The sequence below is a fragment of the Populus trichocarpa genome, chromosome 6 (assembly GCF_000002775.5).
Source record: "Populus trichocarpa isolate Nisqually-1 chromosome 6, P.trichocarpa_v4.1, whole genome shotgun sequence".
NCBI classification, from domain to species: Eukaryota; Viridiplantae; Streptophyta; class Magnoliopsida; order Malpighiales; family Salicaceae; genus Populus; species Populus trichocarpa.
The window spans coordinates 15,654,930-15,678,707 of NC_037290.2; the positions used below are offsets into that span (position 1 = coordinate 15,654,930).

Below are 23,778 nucleotides of genomic sequence, written 5' to 3' on the forward strand. Positions count from 1 at the left end.
AGTGAATGCCATTACACCATGAATTATGGGTTAGTGGTTGGTTTTCTTTAGTAGAAAACCAAGGCCAAAAGCTTTCAACCCGGGTTAACCGAATTGACATGTGACTTGGTCATTATCTTGGGTCGAGTTTAAAAACTATCATATTTTTTATTTTTTTAAAAAAAAATTTCTTTGTACATGTGATTATTGTGCAAGAGTAGATTTTCCATAGCCCTTTCTCTTGTATTTGTGAGTACTTTGTGTTTTTCTTTTGTTTTGCTCTTTGGAATTGTTTGTCCAAATTAGTTTGCTACTTAGGGTTTGTTTGATATTGTGTTACTTTTTGCACTTGTGTTTTAAAAAATAGATTCTTAAAAAATATTTTTACATAAAAGAGTTGGATGAAAATAAGTATTTGGTTAAAATTATTGTTCAAAATAAAATGACATGTACTAATTTCATAATTAAATTAGATAAGAAGGATGTCATTATTAATATATAATAAATATAGAAAATAACATTAAGGTCTTATTTTAATTAAAAAGAAATTACAATAATCAATTGAAATGCAATTGAAAACTTGAATCAAATGGCATAAAAAGTATGGATTTGTTATTATTCAATAATTAAGGTTCAACCTCAGTTTTAATGGGTAATGCCACTTCTAAACTGAGGTTTGGGTGTTTACTAAACACTATAAAACACAAGTTGGGGGCAAACCAGAAGTTGTGCCACAACCTTAAATGGCTACTTAGATTGGTGGCTTGCATTTGCGTGGGTAAAATTTTTAAAGAAATAGAAAAAGAAATCCAAGACTCAGGATATTAACTCGATTGAGTTTAATAAACTCAATTAATTTAATAATATAATTAAAAAAACATGAACGACAATAAATAAACTAAACAAAACAAAAAATTTGGCAATGATTAATTGTAAAAATGAACGATCATCAATATTATAGATGAGAAAAACAAATAAATGAGAACGATCATCAAAGATATCCCTTGATATTTTTAAAAGGTCTCTATAAAAAGAAAAAGAAATAAATAAGAACCTGATAATCCTATAGAAAGTAAAATGAAAAAAAAAATATTTGAAGCTCAATTCTCAACAAAATCAAAATATTAAAAGGCAACATTGTTAAAAAGAATTAATTTTTAAAAAGTACAAAAAAAACCAACTTGAGTCCACTTGAGTTAGCCTGTCAAATCCTCAACCTAGTTGTGGGATTGAGATAACCCTATAAAAAATCAAATTAAATAAAACTATAAAAATCTATTCTTAAACCATCCCAATAGTGAAGGGAAAAATTGGAAAAAAAAAGTTATAGAGAAAAAAAACTGAGTTCACTTGGGTTAACTTGTCGAGCCCGAGACCCGAGATATGAGATTGAAATAACCCCATATAAGAAAAAGTAACAATAATTATGAAACATAATTCTTAACCAACCTAACATTAAAGGATGAAATTAAAAAAAAAAACATGTTATTGATGATAAGAAACCCTAGATTATTAACTAATCAAGTATAAAGAAAGGTTTTGTGTAAAGAAATTGACCAAAATTGATTCAAATCCAGGGGCTAAAGCAATGTTCTTTCCAAGAACATGAAGAACATTGCCTAGAAACCTAACAAAAACCTAGCCATTGCCTTGCACTGCCAAGCCCAAGAAATAAACATTTTATGCCTCTAAACACATTGCTCTTAATCCTCATAACCTAAATTGTCAATATCAAGCATAGTTGAATCAAAAGAACTAATAAAAAAATCAAATCATCATAAACATGCATTAAATTCCAACTTTATAACTACAACCCCAATAACAGCCAACAAAAACATCAAATTTTGATTCAAAACTAACTATTTGAACACTTGAAACCTAAACCGCCTTTTGACATCACCACTGCCACCTTTTAGCAGAATTCAAAACTATCATATTTTATCAAAATCAGTTATAAACATATTATCTTGACACTCAATAGCATCAATAGCAACTCCAAATAAGATTTAAATAATAAAAAAATAATTTTATGTATTAATCAAAACAAAACTAGAAAACATCATGACACTAAAACAAGTTGAAAAAACATCAAAAAAAGGTTTAAACATTAAGAAAGCATGAATAGGCAGGCCACATGGACTCTACCCTTGAGTTTTTACATGGTTATATTTTCTCCAAGCTTGTCAACTATAGGTTGTTGTTTTATATTCTTTTTTCCTTCTTTTTTTCCCTTTCACTCTCTTTCTTCTCAAACTTTGTTAGACCTTCTATGTTAGGCTCTTAAACCTTAACAATAAGGTATATTAACAGAGTATTCCCCATGTTTTTTCCTCTCTCTCTTTTTTTTTCCTTTTCTCCTCTCCAGGGTATTTATAGGGTTTTTCTAAGTTTTTTTTATGGATTCCCTCAAAGATTGATTAAAGGTTAGCCCTTTGATCAAAGTGAGAGGGTTATGGACGGAAGCTAACAACTAGAAGCTCTTGTACTATGTTGGTTTTGGTTTTAGAGGTACTTGGTGGTTTGGCTAGACTTATAGGGCAAAAAGCTATTTTTGGACTTTTGATCTTGAGAGGGAGATTTTAAAGCCATTGATAAGAACCCTTTAAGAAGCTTTAAGTGTGAACACACGGAAAAAATAGGTTGTTTTTGAAAAATGGATGTTGCAGTCAAGACTGATTAGGTTGATTACTTTCGAGGCTTCGCCGGAGCAACTCTGATGTAAATGTCATCGAAAACCACCTGAAGTTGGTAGAGAAGGTGCATACCTTTTGTTTGGATTCAAATTTTCTCAATTTGAAGGTTTGTAGCTTCACATTCATTCGTTTAATTATGTCAACTTGATCAGCTCAGAATTTCAAAATGCAAGGAAAGTTGATCGGGGACAAGATGTTGGAGACTTCTATGGAAAAATTGGGGTGCAAACATATAATTTCATAGGCATGGGGTTATGCAATCAAGTCCTTAATTAACCACCAAAATTTCAATTCCTTTCAATTTGGTCCCTTATTTCACCAATTTCTACCCCCGAAATTGAGCGCCACTTATAAGTTGGTTCTTAGTCTCGGGAATATGCAATTAAGTCCTTAATCGGCCTACAAAATTTGATTTTTTTCACAATGAAGCCCCTGATTTGACCAATTAAAACTTTTCAAAGTCTAATTTTAGTCCCCAAACTTCAATATCTTCCAATTAACACCCAAATTGACTTCAAAAACTTATTTTTCTTGCAATTAAGTTCTCGATAAAATTAATTAAGCCTTTGTGTTGGGAACTATTGACTTGGTTAGCTGGGGATGGCAACTAAGGAATTGTTGATTACATAGTCAGCAGGGATTATGTAATTAGTTAACCAGCGATGACAACTAAAAGATTATTGATTACATAATCAACCTTTATGATGGGGACTACAGACTTAGATAGCCGGGTATGGTAACTAAAGAATTGTTGATTACATAGTTAGTCTCTGTGTTGGGGACTATAGACTTAGATGGTCGTTAATGACAACTAAAGGATTGTTGATTTCATAGTATCATAATCGTTCAGTTGGTTGAAGGGTAATGTAAATACTTTGTTTCAAGGTCAATCATTTGGGCTGTGACTTATAAGAATATATATGAAATAAGTACTAATGTTTTATGTGAAATTATAAATTTGTCATTTAAATTGAATTGTTCATGATGGGAAGTGGTGATAAAGGTTATAATAAACATGTTTAAATCTTATTTTTAGCAAATATGTATATGTGTCTTATGGTTAGCTAATATTTCTTATAATGTTACTTTTTCATGCAGGTTCATCATATACAACACGGTAGTGTTGATTTAGATGTTATTATTGTACAATTTTTGTTAGGTATATATTTTTATGCGAACTCTGTAGTTTATAATTGTTAATAACTTCATTATATATATATATATATATATATATATATATATATATATATATATATATATATAGAGAGAGAGAGAGAGAGAGAGAGAGAGAGAGAGAGAGTAAGTGAAGGATGTATTAAAATATCATGGAACGTGTCATAACCCAATTTTGACATTCTTTTTCAAATATTTTTCAAAACAATCCAAAAATAGTGAAAAACAATAAAAAAAATCCAATTATGTTTGATGCATTTACATCATTTTCAATGTCTTTTTGAATGAATTTAAAATTTAAAATTTGTTTTCAAAGCATTCATCTTCTCTCCCATTCTACTAGTTGTTATCACACAACTCACAGCCTCTCTCATGTCCACTAACCAACACTAGAAAAACCAACAAACAGTCCATTGTTGTCAAACAGCCTTCAACCTCCAACCGAAAGCCCATTCTAACAACACCACCAAACAACCGAGCAAATCGACACCTTCTTGTCCACTAAACATCGCGACCCATCCCACAACAGTCTTAACAAAAAAACAATTGTGACCCATCATCTCATCCCAACATCAACCACAAGTCCATCATCTCTATTGTCAAATATAAAAACCACCAATTGCTTCCTCTCCTCCAACATAGCCAACATCTACCATAACTCCTTTCATCACAACCACCATCCATTCTCATCATTGACAACTGAAGCTCTCTCCACAACCACTGCACCAAGACCTACCAATCAGCGCTAACAACAACCTCTAGTGGCCGACCCATTCTGGCCCTTTCAATCACTAGTGTGGACAATCCCTTTCAAAGACAAAACCAATAATCGCATGTCTCCCTCTTAATGTTAAAAAAACAGTTGATCCCTCTCTTGATTTCAACCGTTGGCCAACACACTTGTACCAGTCATAATATTGAGATGTCGCGGTCACACAAATTAATTAGCCTAACTTAAATAAACAAGATAGTATAAAGCAAGCAAGGGGTCAATCCAACGAGGAAGGTTTAGTTCAAATTTTTATGCTATTTGATATGCAACTGGAGGGGAGGAGTTTGAAGTTATCTATGCTATGCTATAGTAAACAAAAAGAAACAATCAATTCTAAATCAAAGAAAACCAAAATTTATCAAGAAAACAAAACTTGGTCACAAGCAAACGTCCACCTACAGAAATCAGAACTGATCATGGAAATGAAATGTCAATTTATACTTTGAATATTTATCTTGTTTTATGTTGATTAGTTAACAGATCCACTGTATAACTAATTTTAACCATCAAACAACCATAGTGTCCGCACTAGTAATTTAATTCAATGGCAACCTTAAGAACTAGATAAATTGATTAATCTAGACAACATAACTGTCCGTAGTTCATGTTTGATTTGTTCGAATGTTCTCCCTAAGATTAATAACGTAGATCCGCCACAATTATTAAACTCTGTTGCTTCACAAGTTTATATACCCACAACTCCGGTTTTGATAGCAAACTTAGCATTAGATTGTTCACAATAATAACTTAGAGTCCACTCTAGCAATTAAAATAAACAATCATAGAAAATAGGCATAGGAGAACAAACATATTCATTCATCATATAAACTGAAAAGAAAAGATAAAATAAATCTCACAGTTCTTGAAATCTGAAGGTTTCTGTGTCCTTGCAACCAAGAAAAAAAGTTTAGCCTTGCATGTCTATTGAACAACTAATCAAAAAGAAAGAAGAATGCATGATTTCAGGTTCTTTTAAAGGAAGGTGCGCTTTTTCTCTCTTGGTTGGTCGCCCCCTCTTCCTTTCTCTCTTGCTTTTTATTTGATAGGAAACCCTAATATCTCTTTCCTATAAAATAGTCCTTACCTAAGTAGATAATTTATACTTAATTGTTTCAATAACTATTGTAACAACCCTGATTTTTTACATTCTTTTTTGCGATACATTGGAAACCCTAATATCTCTTTCCTATAAAATAGTCCTTATCTAAGTAGACAAAACATGGCTCGTTTCTTTTCGAAGCTACGATGTAACATCACATGTTTCCCGAAGGGTATATAGGTGTATGTAGATGATATGATTGCCAAGTCCAAGAGGGGAGAAGATCATGTAAAGGTTTTAAAGAAGTTATTTGAGAGGTTGAGGAAGTATGAACTGAAGCTCAACCCTGCAAAATGTTCGTTTGGAGTTAAGTCCGGAAAGCTGCTAGGATTTGTGGTAAGTGAAAAGGGTATAGAGGTGGATCCTGATAAAGCGAAGGCCATCCAATCCATGCCATCCCCAAAGACGGAGAATGAGGTGAGGGGATTCTTGGGAAGATTGAACTATATTACCCGATTTATAGCTCAACTAACCACAACATGTGAACCTATCTTTCGGCTACTGAGGAAAAAGAATCCTAGGACTTGGAATGAGGAGTGTGAGGAGGCATTCAATAAAATCAAGCATTATTTGCAAAGTCCACCTTTGCTTGTTCCTCCTATATCAGGAAGACCTTTAATACTATATCTGACAGTAACTGAAATAGCTATGGGATGTGTACTGGGTCAACATGATGAAACTAGGAGGAAAGAAATGGTTATTTATTACCTAAGTAAGAAGCTCACCGAATGTGAGTCAAGATACACGGTGATAGAAAAAATTTGTTGTGCGTTGGTATGGATGACAAAAAGATTACGACATTATATGTTGTATCACACCACTTGGTTGATTTTAAAAGTGGATCCATTGAGGTACATTTGTAACAAGCCCTATCTCTCATGCTGAATTGCAAGAAGGCAGGTTTTGTTATCAGAAAATGACATAGTGTATATGACAAGAAAAGTCGTGAAGGGAAGCGCGATTGCTGACCACCTAGCTGATAACGTTGTTGAAGATTATGAGCCATTGGATTTTGATTTGCCTGATGAAAATGTACTATCAATAGAGGAAGAAGAAGAGAAGACAGATTGGTGGACCATGTTTTTTGATGGGGCAGTGAATGTGTATGGTAATGGGGCTGGCACAATTATAATCTATCCGGATAAAAAGCAGTATCCGGTTTCAGTTAAATTGCATTTTGAATGTACCAACAATACAACTGAGTATGAGGCTTGTATCCTCGGTTTAGAAGCTGCGTTAAAACTGAAGATAAAAAAAGATAGATGTGTATGGTGACTCAATGTTGATTATCTGTCAGGTGAAAGGAGAATGACAAACCAAGGAAGAAAAACTAAGGTCGTACCAGGAATATTTATCCACATTGTCAGAAGAATTCGAAGAGATAAAATTCACCCATCTAGGAAGATAAGGGAACCATTTTGCGGATGCTTTAGCCACGTTGGCTGTTATGGCTATGATTGATCTCGGGCATAAGGTACAACATTTACACATTGACATCAGAAATAACCCAACTCACTGTTGCTCAGTTGAAGGAGAGATAGATGGAAATCCTTGGTACTACGATATTAAGAATTTTATGCAAAATCAGGAATATCCTATGGGAGCTTCGAAGATGGATAAGAAAACCCTAACAAGATTGGCCATGGATTTCTATTTAGACGGAGAGATTCTGTATAAAAGATCATTTGACGGAACCTTGCTAAGGTGTTTGAATGAGATAGATGCTAGAAATGCTTTACGAGAGGTCCATGAAGGGACTTGCTCAACTTATGCTAATGGGTAGATGATAGCAAGGAAAATACAAAGGGCTGGTTATTTCTGGATGACATTAGAGAAAGACTGTATCGACTATGTCAGGAAATGTCACAAGTGTCAAGTACATAGTGATAAGGTCAATGCGCCTTCGACTCCTCTATTTAATCTAGCATCTCCCTGGCTATTTGCTATGTGGGGATTTAATGTGATTGGGCATGTTAACCCAAAAGCCAGCAATGGGCATAGATTCATCCTCATAGCTATTGACTAATTCATGAAATGGTAGAAGCCAATTCATACGCCCATGTAACACAGAAGGTAGTGAAGAGGTTTATAGAAAAAGACTTGATTTGTCGCTATGGTCCTCTAGAAGAGATAGTGACCGATAATGAATAGAATTTCAATGACAAAATGATAGTGGAGCTCTGTACCAAATGGAAAATCAAGCATTCAAATTCCTCACCTTACAGGCCAAAGATGAATGGTGCCATGGAAGCAGCTAACAAGAACATCAAGAAAATTATTCAGAAAATGGTAGTCACTTACAAGGATTGGCATGAGATGTTGTCATTTGCTCTTCATGCGTATCGAACTGCAATAAGAATCTCGACAGGAACTACTCTGTATTCTCTGGTATATGGAATGGAGGCGGTGATGCCTTTGGAAGTAGAAATCCCCTCGTTAAGGGTGTTGATGGATTAAGAATTAGAAGAGGTTGAATGAGCCAAAGTGAGATATGAACAGTTAAACATGATTAGTGAAAAGAGAATAGCTGTAATCTGTCATCATCAACTCTACCAGAAAAGGATGGCCAAGGCATATGACAAGAAAGTCAGACCTCGTATGTTCCAAGAAGGAGATCTTGTGCTGAAGAAACTATTTTCTTTACCAGGAGAAGATCAAAGCAAATGGGCTCCAAATTACGAAGGTCCTTATGTAGTGAAGAAGGCTTTCTCAGGAGGAGCTCTGAAGTTGTCTGGAATGGATGGAGAAGGTCTAGCCAGACATGTGAATTCTGATTTTGTAAAGAGATATTATGTCTAATGTGTTCAGTTTTTTCCCAAAATCAATAAAGTGAAGTTTGGCCATGATTTCTTTTATGTAAAGAACCCCCTTTGTTTTCATTGCATTGATCTCACAACACTTAATTTGTTTATTTTCTAAAAAGGAAAATCTTGAAAGAATTGGCTTTGTGCATGATTACAAGGCAGTATCATAAAATGCTCAAAGATGAAATTTAAGCATTTCCCAGTAAAGAGGTGACCAAACCAAACAAACCAAAGCTAAATATAAAACCCTGTTTTTGGTAGCATTTTGAATTGCATAGATAAAATGGCCGGGTAATCACTCTGTAATCACATGCAATTTCATTTCAGGATAAGAACAAAGTTTATCAATCCTAAACTATGCGTTTTGAAATGAGGAAAAGTCATCTTTGTTAGCCCTTCACTTTCTAAAGATTATATCCTTAGTGGTCCCCATTTGAGCCGGAACGAGTTTCTTTTTTATGAAAACCTTGACTAGGACCACACCCCACACTAGGGCCAATGAGAGATCTTTTGTTAGAAAAGATGAAGACAATGGTAGAATCAATGGTAAGAAAGGGTTAAGAATGGAAGCCCAATGATTGAGAAAAGGCTAAGAATAAAATGGAGAAGGAATTTGAGCAAATTACCCAAAAAAAGAGAACATTTGGATCTTTGAAAGTCAGAACCCAACACTTAGAGGCATCAACATGAAAGTGGAAAGATGAAAAAAAAATGATGGTTTGAGAGGAGGACCCTTAAGCAAGTTTCTCCAAACACAACCTATGAGATAACTTCACAAGAACAAGAGATAGAAGAAGAGTGGTTAGGTCTTTAAACCCTCAAACACTTTTGAGCCTTAAAGCATCCTTTTCCTTTATAGCCCATAGATATAGCCTACATTACAAGTCTTTAAAAGTCCTTTCTAATCAAGTGCGCATAACCTGGATTGATAGATATTGGTCTTACGATTCACACGACTTGATAAAGGAGTGATAATCCGCTTTTATCCATGCAAGAAAAACGCTAATACGAGACAATCCCCTTTTCTACACAGCCTTTTCAAGTAGATACTTGAAACCTTTCGAAAAGATTAAACACAAGGTCACCTTTGGTAAAAGCTCGACCTAAAGACAAGCCGCATTCTAGAAACCTATAAAACCCTCAATGGGAGTTGCTTAAAAGAATCTTCAATACGTATGTTGAAAGTTTTAGTTGTCATGAACAAAGTTAAGGCTTTTAAAGAATTTTCTTCTTAGAAAGATTTTTGTGATGGAACAAAACCAAAAAGCCCTTAAATTGAGAAAGACAAATTAAATCATTGATAAGAGCATGATAAAAAGCAATGACAAATCATGCATTTTTGGAAAAGGGTCACCTAACAAAAAACAAATTGGGGATTTCTTCCCTGAGATGTGATGGGTAAGGCGGACAGCGTGAGAAACATAATTCAACATATGACTTTAAACACAGGAACAAGCTCCTGCTAAGAGAGAGTTTTACGAAACTGAAGGGACCTATGTTTCAAATGAGGTAAGGGTGCACACATATTTTTGATTTGTTACAAGAAAATCCTCAATGAAATCCAGCAAGATTGTGGACAAAGAAAGAATCATTGAGTTGATAAAAACAGAGAATCATGGTTGTGCCCCCAGAACGGGAAGAAGATGAGATGAACCCTACCATTAGGAAAATCTCAAAGAAATGAGAAGATCAACCTTGTCAACAGGAGGAGTCTTCAAGTCAACCCTGCAATCAGGAAGCATCAAGCTTTCCAGCCCTATCCTATCATGACTTCTCCAGCCAAGTCATATTGCCAGGAGGTCGCCAGATGGGATCTCAAGTTTATCAAATCGTCGACACATATTTTAGCTTTGGTAAAAGGGAATCACCATATAGGATTTCAGGTTAACCGAGCTGCACACACACAGAGGATATTGGTTCTGGTTAAAGGGGATCGCCAGATAGGATCTCAGGTTAGCCCAACCATGCAGAAGATATTGGTTCTGGTTAAAGGGGATCGCCATAAGCGATCTCAGGTTAGCTCAACCACGCAGAGGATTTTGGTTCTGGTTAAAAGGGATCGCCAGAAAGGATCTCAGGTTAGCCCAACCTCGCACAAGATTTTGGTTCTGGTTAAAAGAGATCGCTATAAGGGATCTCAGGTTAGCCCAACCATATAGACTTTGGTTCTTGTTAAAGAGGATCACCAGATGAGATCTCAGGTTAGCCCAACCACACACAGACTTTGATTCTGGTTAAAAGGGATCGCGAGATGGGATCTCGGGTTAGCCCAACCACGCATAAGATTTTAGTTCTGGTTAAAGGAGGTTACCAGATGGGATCTTAGGTTAGCCCAACCACACAGAGGCTATTGGTTCTAGCTAAAGGGGATTGCCAGATGGGATTTCAGGTTAACCTAACCGCAACACATAATTTAACTTTGGTTAAAGGGAATCGCTGGATGGGATTTCAGGTTGACCGAGCTACACAAACTTTAATTCTGGTTAAAGAGAATCACCGGATATGATTTCAAGTTAACCCAATCAAAGATAGAATTCAGAGGATTGCCAGATCGGAATCTCAAGATGACCAAGTTGCATATAGTTTTGATCGTTAGTTTCGAGTTGAAGGGGATTGATATAAAGACAGAATTTCAGATCAACCAAACTTCGAGAAGATCAGTTTTGTTTATCTTTACAAAACTTACTACGCAAAGTCTTTGATCTGTAAGTATTGTAAAGATGAGGCATCTGTTGTAACCCATTTTTAGGTCCCTACACAAAAAAGGAGAAAATAAAAAAAATTAAAATATATATATTCGGAAGAAATAAAAAAAAATAACAGTGAAAAGAGGATGCTAGAGTGCCTAGAAAATGGCTAAAAATTGGTTGAGGAGGTTCAAAACTACAAAGATTGGAATTTGATAGTATATCGTTGACTGATGAGAGCCCTGTTGACAAAGACAATTCAATTTGAGGAAGAAATGTCCAAAATCAAATGTTTATAGACTCAATTAAATTTTATTGAAGGTTTAATTGAATTTATAAAGGGTTTGATTAAGATGGATTTTTAAATCAATTTAGGCTTTAATTGGAAGAGATTAAAGTTCTGGGGTCAAATTATAATTTTTAAGAGTTGATTTGGTCAAATCAGGGCTTAATTGCATAAATATTGAAGTTTGATGGCCAATTAGGGACTTGATTGAAGAAATCCGAAACCAAAGACCAAACAGAAAAAAGCACGCAAATAGAGAGATGAATTTGAAAAAGTAACGTTTTGGAGCCTTTTGGGCAAAACGGCACCGTTTCATGCACTGTTTAAGAAATAAAAAAGAGAAAACAAAACAATGCCGCTTTAAGCAACACCGTTTCTTCTTCTTTTTCCCCTAGACGTGCAACACGGGAAGAGAAGTTTTTTTTGTTTTTTTCTTCTTTGTTTCTTCCTACCTCCCCCCCCCTCCTCACCTGTTCTATCAAAACCTAAAGCCCGACGCCACCCACACCCCCTCATGATGAGAAACTAGGGAGTCGTGCCCTGCAAGCGACACCCCCATTAGCCAGTTTACCCAGCACCAGGTGGCCTCCCTCCCCATCCGCTAGGATAGGGACATGGATAGGGTCGATCCCGCTCCCCCTACCCCTATAAATACCGCCCAAAAAGGAAAAACCGAGAGGGGGGGAAGAAAAGAAAAGGGACGGTGAAGGAGGAGGAGCAAAAAAAAATAGAGAGAAAGAAACAATGGACGAGGAAGATATAGAGAGGATAACGTAGAAAGAACAGAGAGAAGGAGGGAAACAAAAGAGAAAGGAAATCACAAAAGGGAGGAAGAAAGGAAAGAAAAGGAAACGCAGAAGGACAAAAAATAGAGGAAAAGAAAAAAAACAATTTATCTCCCTCGGTTACTAACAACACCACCACCACTGACTCCCTTCCTCGTCGCCGCCACAAGAACTGCCCTGAGCCACCATCGACAACAGCCCCGCCACCGTCAGAAATGGAACAAGAAATAGAGAAGCAAGGCGTCCGAAACAGAATAAGAAACAGAGAAGCAAGGTGACAGAAACAGGAGGAAGAAGCACCACATAAACATAAGAGAAAAGAGGAGCAACCGCCGCTTGGAACCGTGAGCAACCGCAGGTCAGCCTCATTCCCCTTCCCTTTCTTCTTCTTCTTCTTCGTCAGGTGCTCCACTATTCCACAAGTGAACAATGGAGAGTGAATTAATTCACTATCCACTTTTTACGTTCCATGTGAACAGTGGAGTGTAATCCACTATTCACTGGGCCGGGCAACACCGGTCCACCCGGCCCAGACCAAAATGCATTGGGCCGGGTCCAACCCAGTCAAAAAATATTTTAAGAATTTCAAACAAATTTGTGATTTTTTCGCGTATTTTCTACTGAATTTTACTTAATATTGGTTTGTATTTTTATACCGTAAAGATACAAATCCGGTATTAAAATACCCGGCTTTCTCTGAAATGTTGCAAAAAGAAAAAAAATGTCTTGCTTTCTTGCATACGACCAAGTCTCTCGAAAAAAATCATATTGTATTTTCATAGCACGAAAAATTTTAAAAAAATATGTTTTAACATGCATTTTGCCTTTAATAATCAGTTTATTAAGGTCATGAGAACTAGGCCAATATTTCAAAAACTCCAAAAAAATCATTTTATTTCTTTTAATATTAAGGATTTCGCGCTTATACGTAAGACGTATTCTCGATATTAAAATGATAGTTTTCTTATTGACGTTAGAATGGCTAGGTTTAACGCAATAAGAATAGGATCTCCTTACCGAGGAGAACTTTTCTTAAACCATAGATGGACCAACAATTAGAAATGTAATAACCTTTTAACATATATCAGACAATTAAACAATGCAGCTTACCTTAGGTAGGACGTATTCGGAGTGCTAATACCTTCCCTTTATGCAACCAGTCCCCGTGCCCGATCTCTAAGACCAGTTAGGGTTTCTAGTAACCAAAATACTAGTTGGCGACTCCCATTCCTGCTTTTCACGGATAAAAGACAAGAATTTATTGTCTCCCCATATTTGCTAGATAGATACAATATACCTGAAAGTGGAGAAATCATCGTGACGCCGTACACGTGCGTCAAACTTAAAGAAGTTCAATAGCTATAAACTAACATCCAAGTGAAACATGAGTATGAGGTTGTACTATTGGATTATTAGTCTCAAGTTGAAGAAACACAACTTACTAGATCTGGTAGGACACGTCATGCACCATTAAGATATCAACTTCTCATAGATGTTGAGAATGATGAGTTGCTCATGATTGATGAGCCCACCAACTACATGAAGCAACATCTGATATTGATTATAAAAAATGGCTTGAAGCTATGAAATCTAAAATGGATTCTATGTACACCAATCAAGTATGGACTTTGGTTGATCCACCTGAAGGGATAAAACCCATTAGATGTAAGTGTGTCTTTAATAGAAAGACTGACATGGATGGTAATGTACAAACATACAACGCTAGACTAGTTGCCAAAGGTTATAGACAAGGACAAGGTGTTGACTTTGATGAAACCTTCTCACTGATAGTTATGTTAAAATCCATAAGGATTTTGCATGCTATAGTTGCATACTTCCTGAATGGGAATCTTCACAAGGATGTGTATATGACATAACCTGAAGGTTTTGAATATAAAGAATTTTCCAACAAAGTATGCAAACTATAAAAATCTATTGATGGACTTAAGCAAGCTTCGAGGAGTTGGAATATCTGTTTTAATGAGACAATCAAACAATTTGATTTCATAAAAATTATGGATAAACCTTGTGTTTACATAAAATATTAGTGGGAGCAGTGTCGTTTTCTTAATCTTATATATAAATGACATATTACTAATAGGAAATGACATTCCTTTACTTCAATTAGTAAAAATTTGGTTGTCCAAGAATTTTTTCATGAAGAATATGAGACAGGCAACCTATATACTAGAAATTAAGATCTATAGAAATAAATATAAAAAGTTGCTTGGATTTCCCAATCCATGTACATTACAAGATGCTAAAATAGTTTAGCATGGAAGAATTCAAAAAAGGATACTTACCAATTTCACATGGGATCCATCTCTCAAAAGACATGTGTCCTAAAACACAGATTGAGAAAGATAGGATGGAAAGGATTCCCTATGCTTCAGCTATAGGATTCATTATGTATGTGATGCTATCGCTATGTACTAGACCAAATGTATCGTATGCTTTAAGCATAATGAGTAGATACCAATCAAATCCTAATGAGGATCACTGGAAAAAAATTAAAAACATTCTTAAATACTTTAAAAAAAAACTAAGAATATTTTTCTGGTCTTTGGAGGAAATGTACTAGAAGTTCATAGTTATTCATATGCTAGTTTTCAATCACATATTGATGATAGCAAATCTTAGTCAAGATATGTTTTTACTTTTAATGGAGGTGTTGTGAGTTGGAAGAGTTCCAAACAAGAAACCACAACAAATTCTATAACTGAAGCCAAATACATCTATGTATTTGAGGCAGTAAAAGAGGTTGTTTGGATTAGGAAGTTCATCATTGAACTTGGTGTGGTTCCTGGCATTGTTGATCCAGTAGCCCTGTATTGTGACAACAATGGAGCCATTGCACAAGCAGAGAAACCAAGGTCTCATCAAAGATCCAAACATATACTTAGGCGATTCCATCTGATTAGAGAAATCATAGAAATGAAAGATGTAAAGATAGAATGAGTACTCACTAAAGAGAATCTTACAGATCCTCTCACTAAGACATTGTCCTAGTTGAAGCATGATCACCATATGAAGGGATATAGTATCAGATACATGGCCGATTGGCTTTAATGCAAGTAGAAGATTGTTAGTTTATATGTCTTATAGCCAATCAATTGGTTACATGTGGAACTATTTTATTCATGTAAAACATATTTAATTTTATTTAAAAAAGGCATTATTTATCTTTAATATTCATTTATATTTAATTTATAAATTTAATGTTTGATAAATGAATCTAGAGTAAAGATAAAGTCCATGGAACAAAAACACTTTGCAAATAAAATTATAAAAATGTTATAATTATAGGATTCTTATTGCATCAAAGTATTGTTTCTAAATGTTTCTGGTCAATGCTCTCTTAATAATGGACATTTATTAAAGTTATTGATACTAGTATATATAATGTTCTTTCCTTTATCAAAGGAAGCAATTGATCTCATCAGTTAAGATATGAAGGATTCCTAGAGCTAATATGTAGGTGCTTGTCAAATGACATGTAAACTTACGAAAAATATCATTTATGTTTATGGAAAGGCTTTTGTGATGGTAGGGTAAGTGATCCTTAGACTTGATATCATTAAGTTATCTTATATAGGGAGTGTTATGTTTTGATTTTGTTACATGTTATCTTGGTAAATGTAACAAATAGTCAGACATTGGATGTAACATGACTATATGAAGATATTTGAGTGATCAAGAGATGAGTCATCACCCTTGGTAAATTAGGAAAAATGTTCCACATGTTCTTAAATAGTATTGATTGTTAAATCCTTGCGTGAGGTGCAATGACATTTGAAAAGAGTTTCAAATCTTATTCAAATAATTGATGACTATAATGTTGCAAACAATTATGATTTGACATGACAGACACACTCCATGCTAAAATATCTAAATTGAAACATTATTGATGAAGGGATAATAATTACAACTCACTGAAAGATTAAGTTAAACCACTTATGACTTTCCTAATATTTTGGGGATCATGACACGTTGCTAGACGGTGCACTTGATCTTCAAATATAAATTAATCAATTGTTGAATTGATAATAAATTAAATTGTTTAATTTATTTAATTCTATCTATTTAGAAATATAATTTATATTTGGACCAACATATTAGGAACCTAATGGGTAACACACATTAAGAACTATTAGTTGGAAATTAAACTGGGATAATTAATCAAGTGTGAATTAATTGAAGAAAAAAATAGAAATTAAGCACTAGAATGTATTTAATTCAGTGATTATAATTCTAGTCCTAGAATAATTAAGTAGGGGCTTGATTGATTAAATTTCTAAAATTATCCTTAAATAATATATGGATTTTATTTAAGAAGAAAATTGATATTTTTTATTTATAGGGCTTTTAGGATTCCTGATAAATATAAAGTTAAGCCAATTATTTTGGTAAAAAGAAAAAAATAATGTCAGGCAGTTTTTATAGAATTGGGAGGAATGTTCATGACTCAGGGTTGGTTTACCTTTTGCAAGATGGCTATGGTACCTAATAAAAATGTTATCACACAAGTGCATTTTGATGAATGCTAAAAAGATACATACAATCAGATCAATTGAAGGCAATTTGAAATGGTCATTGGCAATAGATGATTTGATAAACTCCTTCAAAAAGTGAGAGTAATAGAGCATCGCTTCTCCATTAAAATAAATAATGAGTGGGAAATGAGGCAAGAACACCATAATTTAGGGGCATTGTCCGACCAAAGGGAAACATCATGGTTAAGAGAGTTTGTCACTTCTCAATGAATGATCAACTAAGTAGAGCTTTATTTGTTGCACAAGGTCCAGGCTATGCGATAAAGAGGAAGTCAGACACATTAATCACATGGGCAAAACTTGAGGAGATTGAAGAGTTAAGCTATCAAGAAAACTCATCTCAGAAATTACAAACATCATCCATCAAGCAATAGAGAGATGACAAAGAAAACAGAGGCCTATATTTCAAACCAGGTGAGGATGCATATCATCTGATCCTAAATCATTGCATAATGTTATTGCATAAATACATATTATTGAAATATGAATATCACAATAATATAGTAATACAAATATCCAGCAATTTAAAAAGGCAAACATGCATTCATATTTTATTCACTTCTCCCTTTTGGTTTTCATTGGAGACTTTTTCTCCTTCAACTACTAAAAACCACTTCCTCTTCCATTATCAACCTCCATTCAAGATCTCATAAAACCACCCATGATTATTTTCTCTTAACACATTACCGATACCAATTTCACTGTTATCATCATCACCCCGTAGGAGTCGATGCAAGGTGATCACCTTACCCGGGATCCTAACATACACTAAATGTATGCTAGGCAATACATGGTGATCCCCTTACCCAGGATCCTAACATACACTAAATGTATGCTAGCCAATACATAATTGATCCCCTTATCCGGGATCCTAACATACACTAAATGTATGTTAGTCCAAACATGACGATCCCCTTACCCGGGATCCTAACATACACTAAATGTATCCTAGTTCACGCCCCAAATCACACTTCTCATATTTCTTTGTCAACAATAATTTCATCACTTGGCAATTCACACAACAACCGTTCACCTTGAATACACATACATTCAAAATACTATCCAAAATATCGGCATCATTACGCAAACTCTTCCTCCTTTCTTTTAATATCCATCGTTCGCTAATTCACATCTCACATCAATAACATATTAAATTATAGAATTTAACTAGAAAGTATAGGTGCAGATCACCTACCTGCAATAGAAGCTCTACTCGTGCTCCCTGTTGCTGCTGTTGCACCACGCCTGTGGTCCCTCTTGCAAATCACAGGTTTATCTCATAAACTTTCCTCACTCAAAGATATGTTTTATAATAACCATATTAACAACCAATAAGTCTTTCTTTCAGTCATTTCTTAATATTTTACATTTTTCTCATTTCACCCATTAATATTGTCGTTCTTTGTCCAACCCCAGTTATCATTCCTTTCTTTATATTTGGACTGTTACTGTCTCGTTTTTGAACTGTTACTGTCTAACCTCTCCTCAGATTTTTAACTATATCTGGAGTTATAGAACTCCGATTCAAGCGAGATTAGTCTCGTTGGAAAGCTAAGACATGAGGCTACAAGTTCTATGAATTAAAAAGAACCCAGTTCTGCCTCTAAGATAGTCAAAATTGTTCATCAACAAACACTTGAACTGTTACTATCCAACTGTTACTGTCTCGTTTTTGAACTGTTACTGTCTGACCTCTCCTCAGATTTTTAACTATATCTGGAGCTATAGAACTTCGATTCAAGCAAGATTAGTCTCGTTGGAAAGCTAAGACATGAGGCTACAAGTCCTATAATTAAGAAGAACCCAGTTCTGCCTCTAAGATAGTCAAAATTGCTCATAAACAAACACTTGGACTGTTACTGTCCAACTATTACTGTCTCATTTTTGAACTGTTACTGTCTGACCTCTCCTCAGATTTTAACTGTATCTGGAGTTATAGAACTCCGATTCGAGTGAGATTAGTCTCGTTGGAAAGCTAAGACATGAGGATACAAGCGCTATGAATTAAGGATGTAACATCCCCCATTTCTAGGATAAAACAACAATCTCATGTCAATAGAAAAACATAGTAGTTAATTTTTTTTTTTTGTATATATATATTCATGGTCTTCGTATTAACATCTACCGGAATTTCGAAGGAGTCCCTCCTATACCGGAAGGTCCCAAGTTACCGACATGTAACCTGTTTACACTTCTAACAGTTCGCATCTCATAACTTAATCCCCGACCCAATCATCCTGGGTTTCAATTCCACAATTATACTCACACCTATCAACCATAATATTTATGATATGCATTATATAACAAAATATCATTATGGATGGATAATTAAATAAATATAAATACATAGATATGAAATATGGTTATATGAACTACAGCGTTAAATTCATCCAATCAAGTTTAAACATTTATTATACAAATTAAGTTATACAAACATTTTCATGTTTACAAAATACAAGGGTATACTCCCTAGAACCTAGATTTCAAGAAGGGAACATAAGCTAGGATCTACTCTTGTCGTGCATGCGATGATCCTAAAACAAAATACATATTATTGCAAGGTGAATATCACAATAAATATAACAATATGAATATCTAATAATTTCAACAGGGTAACATGCATTCATATTTCATTTACTTCTCCCTTCTAGTTTTTTTTTATTAAAATCTCTTCCTTATTCAAACTATTAATAACTGTTCCCTCTGCCACTATCAATCTTCATTCCAGACCTTATAAGATCAACGTGATTACTTTTGCTTATCACATTACCGATACCAATTTCACTGGTATCGTCATCACCACCCCATAGGAGTCGATGTAAGACGATCCCTTTACCCGGGATCCTAACATACACTGAATGTATGCTGGCCAATACATGGTGATCCCCTTACCCGGGATCCTAACATACACTAAATGTATGCTAGTCCATTCGTGGCGATCCCCTTACCCGGGATCCTAACATACACTAAATGTATGCTAGCTAATACATGGTGATCCCCTTACCCGGGATCCTAACATACACTCAATGTATGCTAGTTTATGCCTCAAATCACACTTCTCATATTTCCTTTGTCAGTGATAATTTCATCACTTGGCAATTCACATAACAACTTTTCACCTTGAATACACATACATTCAGTAATTCACATTTCACATCAATAATATATTAAATCATGGAATTTAACTAGAAAGCATAGGTGTGAATCACCTACCTACAATAGAAGCTCTACTCGTGCTCCTCTGCTGCTGCTGTTGCACCACGCCTGTGGTCCCTCCTGCAAATCACAGGTTTATCTCATAAATTTTCCTCACTCAAGGATATGTTTTATAATAACCATATCAACAACCAATAAGTCTTTCTTTCAGTAATTTCTTAGTACTTTATGTTTTTTCTCATTTCACTCATTATTACTGTCGTTCTTTGTCCAATCCTAGTTATCATTCCTTTCTTTATATTTGGACTATCACTGTCCAACTGTTACTGCCTCGTTTTTGAACTGTTACTGTCTGACCTCTCCTAAGATTTTTTACTATATCTGGAGTTATAGAACTCCGATTCAAGCGAAATTTATGGCGTTGGAAAGGTAAGACATGAGGCTACAAGTTCTATGTTTTGAGAAGAACCCAGTTCTGCCTCTAAGATAGTCAAAATCGCTCATCAACAAACACTTGGACTGTTACTGTCCAACTGTTACTGTCCATTTTTGAACTGTTACTGTCTGACCTCTCCTCAGATTTTTAACTATATCTGGAGTTATAGAACTTTGATTCAAGCGAGATTAGTCTCGTTGGAAAGCTAAGACATGAGGCTACAAGTTCTATGATTAAGAAGAACCCAGTTCTGCCTCTAAGATAGTCAAAATTGCTCATCAACAAACACTTGGACTGTTACTGTCCAACTGTTACTGTCCATTTTTGAACTATTACTATCTGACCTCTCCTCAGATTGTTAACTATATCTAGAGTTATAGAACTCCAATTCAAGCAAAATTTGTGGCGTTGGAAAGGTAAGACATGAGGCTACAAGTTCTATGTTTTGAGAAGAACCCAGTTATGCCTCTAAGATAGTCAAAATCGCTCATCAACAAACACTTGGACTGTTACTGTCCAACTGTTACTGTCCATTTTTGAACTATTACTGTCTGACCTCTCCTCAGAGTTTTAACTATATCTAGAGTTATAGAGCTCCGATTCAAGTGAAATTTATGGCGTTTGAAAGGTAAGACATGAGGCTACAAGTTCTATGTTTTAAAGAGAACCCATTTCTGCCTCTAAGACAGTCAAAATTGCTCATCAATGAACCAGACCTCCTACCCTATAGGGTCTGTCATGACCCAGTCTCGGTTGGTGATCCATAACTGGAGTTCTATGACTCCAAATTGAGCAAGACCAATTTCATTAGTTAGTAAACATCCAAAACTACAATTTCTATGAAGGAACTTGATCCTAATTCCTTCATTCTCCTACCCAAAATCTCCTTGAAGGTCAAGAGACGAAACTGTCCAGATTCATCAACCTTTCCATTTACACACAACACATGAAGTTCTTTACTTTAACAACTCATACTTTTTCCTCAATTCAAGTCTAAGAACTCAATATATAAATTAACATCTAGTCATCAATTCATAATCGACTTGAAATGACTCATAAGACCAGGTTTAGAATATCTTACCTGGTGCGAATCAAGGCTTCGATCCCTCCTTTTCTTTCTAATGACAGCCGACCCTCCCCTCTTCTCTTCTTGTTCAATTTTTTCTTATTAATCCCTTTCCCACCAGGGTTTATTTTACCTATAACCCTCAATCTGGGATGGGTTCTTGAAATTTTGGTGTTTCTCTCTTGATTTGTAAAAATAGATATAAAAACTCCCTCTTTTCTTTCTTTACGTAGCTGCAGATCTATTTTTGGTGAGAATAGGAGTATTTATGCTCTATAATTATTCTTATTTGCATTTAGGCCCCATTTTCTTTAAGTGTATTCGTTTTTGCCCCCACTTCTTTTTAGTTTAGTTTATTTTCTTTAATTTAATTCAGCCTTGGTTTTTCTCGGGATTTACAAAGGAGAACCTAGTTCTAATTCCCTCATCCTCCTATCCGAAATCTTACTGAAAGTCAGGAGATGAATCTGTCCAGATTCGTCACCCCCTTTCCCTTCACACATAACTTTCACAAACTACATTTTCTGGGTAAATTATCATGGTTTCACGTCTCCAATCACATACCACACATAAATTAACTTAATTTTAACAACAAATACTTTCCCCCCAATTCAAGTCTAAGAACCCTAATCTATAATTCACATCAAGGCATCAATTCATTATCGAATTTCAAAGGACTTACAAGATCATGTTTAGAACACCTTACCCGGTACGAATTAAGGTTTTGATCTTCAACTAGTTGAAGATTTTTCAACTCCCTCCTTTCTTATCTAATGATAGCCAGCCCTTCATCTTCTCTTCTTGTTCAATTTCCTTGTTAATCCCTTGCCCACAAGTGTTTTTTCCATCTATAAACCCTTAATCTTGGATGGTTTTCTTGAAATTTTGGTGTTTCTCTCTTGATTTTTTGCAAGAATGAATACAAAAAATCCCTCTTTTCTTTCCTTATGATTTCTGCAGATTTTGATGAGAATAGGAGTATTTATGCCCTATAATTTTTTTTATTTGCATTTAGGCCCCTACATTTTTTTCTTCTTCTTATAATTAAGTTATACCAATTTTTATTTCTTATAATTTCACCCCACAACTTTTAGTTCAGTTTATTTTCTTTAATTTAATCCAACCCTCAACATTTTCGGGTTGATTTATAATGTCTCGAAATATTTCGTCCAGAAACTTATATCCAAAAATTTCTAAATTCCCGTTTATATTTAACCATATGCATGAATTTCTTCACTTTTATTTCTAATGTAGTTAGTTTGCAATCTAAGCAACCTTTATTTTTCCCCGGGGTTTACAATTTCAGACTCAACCATACAATTAGGACATCATTGGCTAAATTCAATGGCTAAGTAAGTCATTTCCAAACCATGAGGCAAGTCTCTTTTTTAAAAAAATAGTCTCCAAAACATTTTCAACCATGGGAAGGTCACCTGATCATAGACTATTCATGAAAAATTCTAGAAATGTTTTACACAATGAGCAAGTTGACACGACCAAAGAGTTGATGTCTTCTCCCAAGTGTAGGAGTGTCGAAGTAATAAATAACCCGGCAAGACCGGGGTCGAATCACAGGGAGGTTAACTGTATAAACTACAAATAAAGAAATAGATAATAACAGAAAAGGAGTTGAAGAGAGCTTTGAGATGTGATATTGATATAAGGATTAAACAAGGATAAAATAATTGTCAAGGTTAGAGGATCCACTAATGGTATTTCAACCAAGTATAGTATAAACTCTTTTTATTATTCAATTGGAAACCACACACAAAGGAGGTTCCAATCGAATTATAAATTGTTAACATGATTACATTAGTTATCTTATTCGAATAATGCTAATACTTGTAAATGTTGTCAGGTATTCATGATTATAACTTATGTTAACAACAAATCAAGTTCCTTTCATATCACAGGTGTCGGTTATACCATACAGTTGAGCTATAAAAGTGCCAAGTTTTTGTTGTACCAAGGGTTATACAACATAAATCTAGATTAACCATTTAACAAGCAAAGTAATAAAAGTGAACAAGATAACAAATACAAAACATGTTAGTATTAAACATTAAAGTCCATTTTGAGTTAATACTATACTTATTCTTACACCATTAATGTAACCTTTTCACCTTGACATAATAAACTTAGCTAAACATAATGAAAGAGAGAAACATAAATAAACAAGATAAGAACATAAATAAGATATAAGTTAACTAAGTAAAGGAAATGAAATGAAAAGCATAAACAAGAGATTAATATAAACAAAACTTAAGCATTACAAAAATATAAAGAAAG

The 23,778-nt window shown here is 34.7% G+C and overlaps 1 protein-coding gene across 1 annotated transcript; it reads left to right on the forward strand.

The window, feature by feature from the left end:
• Positions 1–5,911: 5,911 nt before the first annotated feature.
• Positions 5,912–7,499, forward strand: LOC112327981 (uncharacterized). The gene is made up of 3 exons (XM_024603740.1): positions 5,912–6,133; positions 6,617–6,929; positions 7,150–7,499. Exons 1-3 carry the CDS (start codon positions 5,912–5,914, stop codon positions 7,497–7,499), a joined length of 885 nt encoding a protein of 294 aa, XP_024459508.1.
• Positions 7,500–23,778: the final 16,279 nt, after the last annotated feature.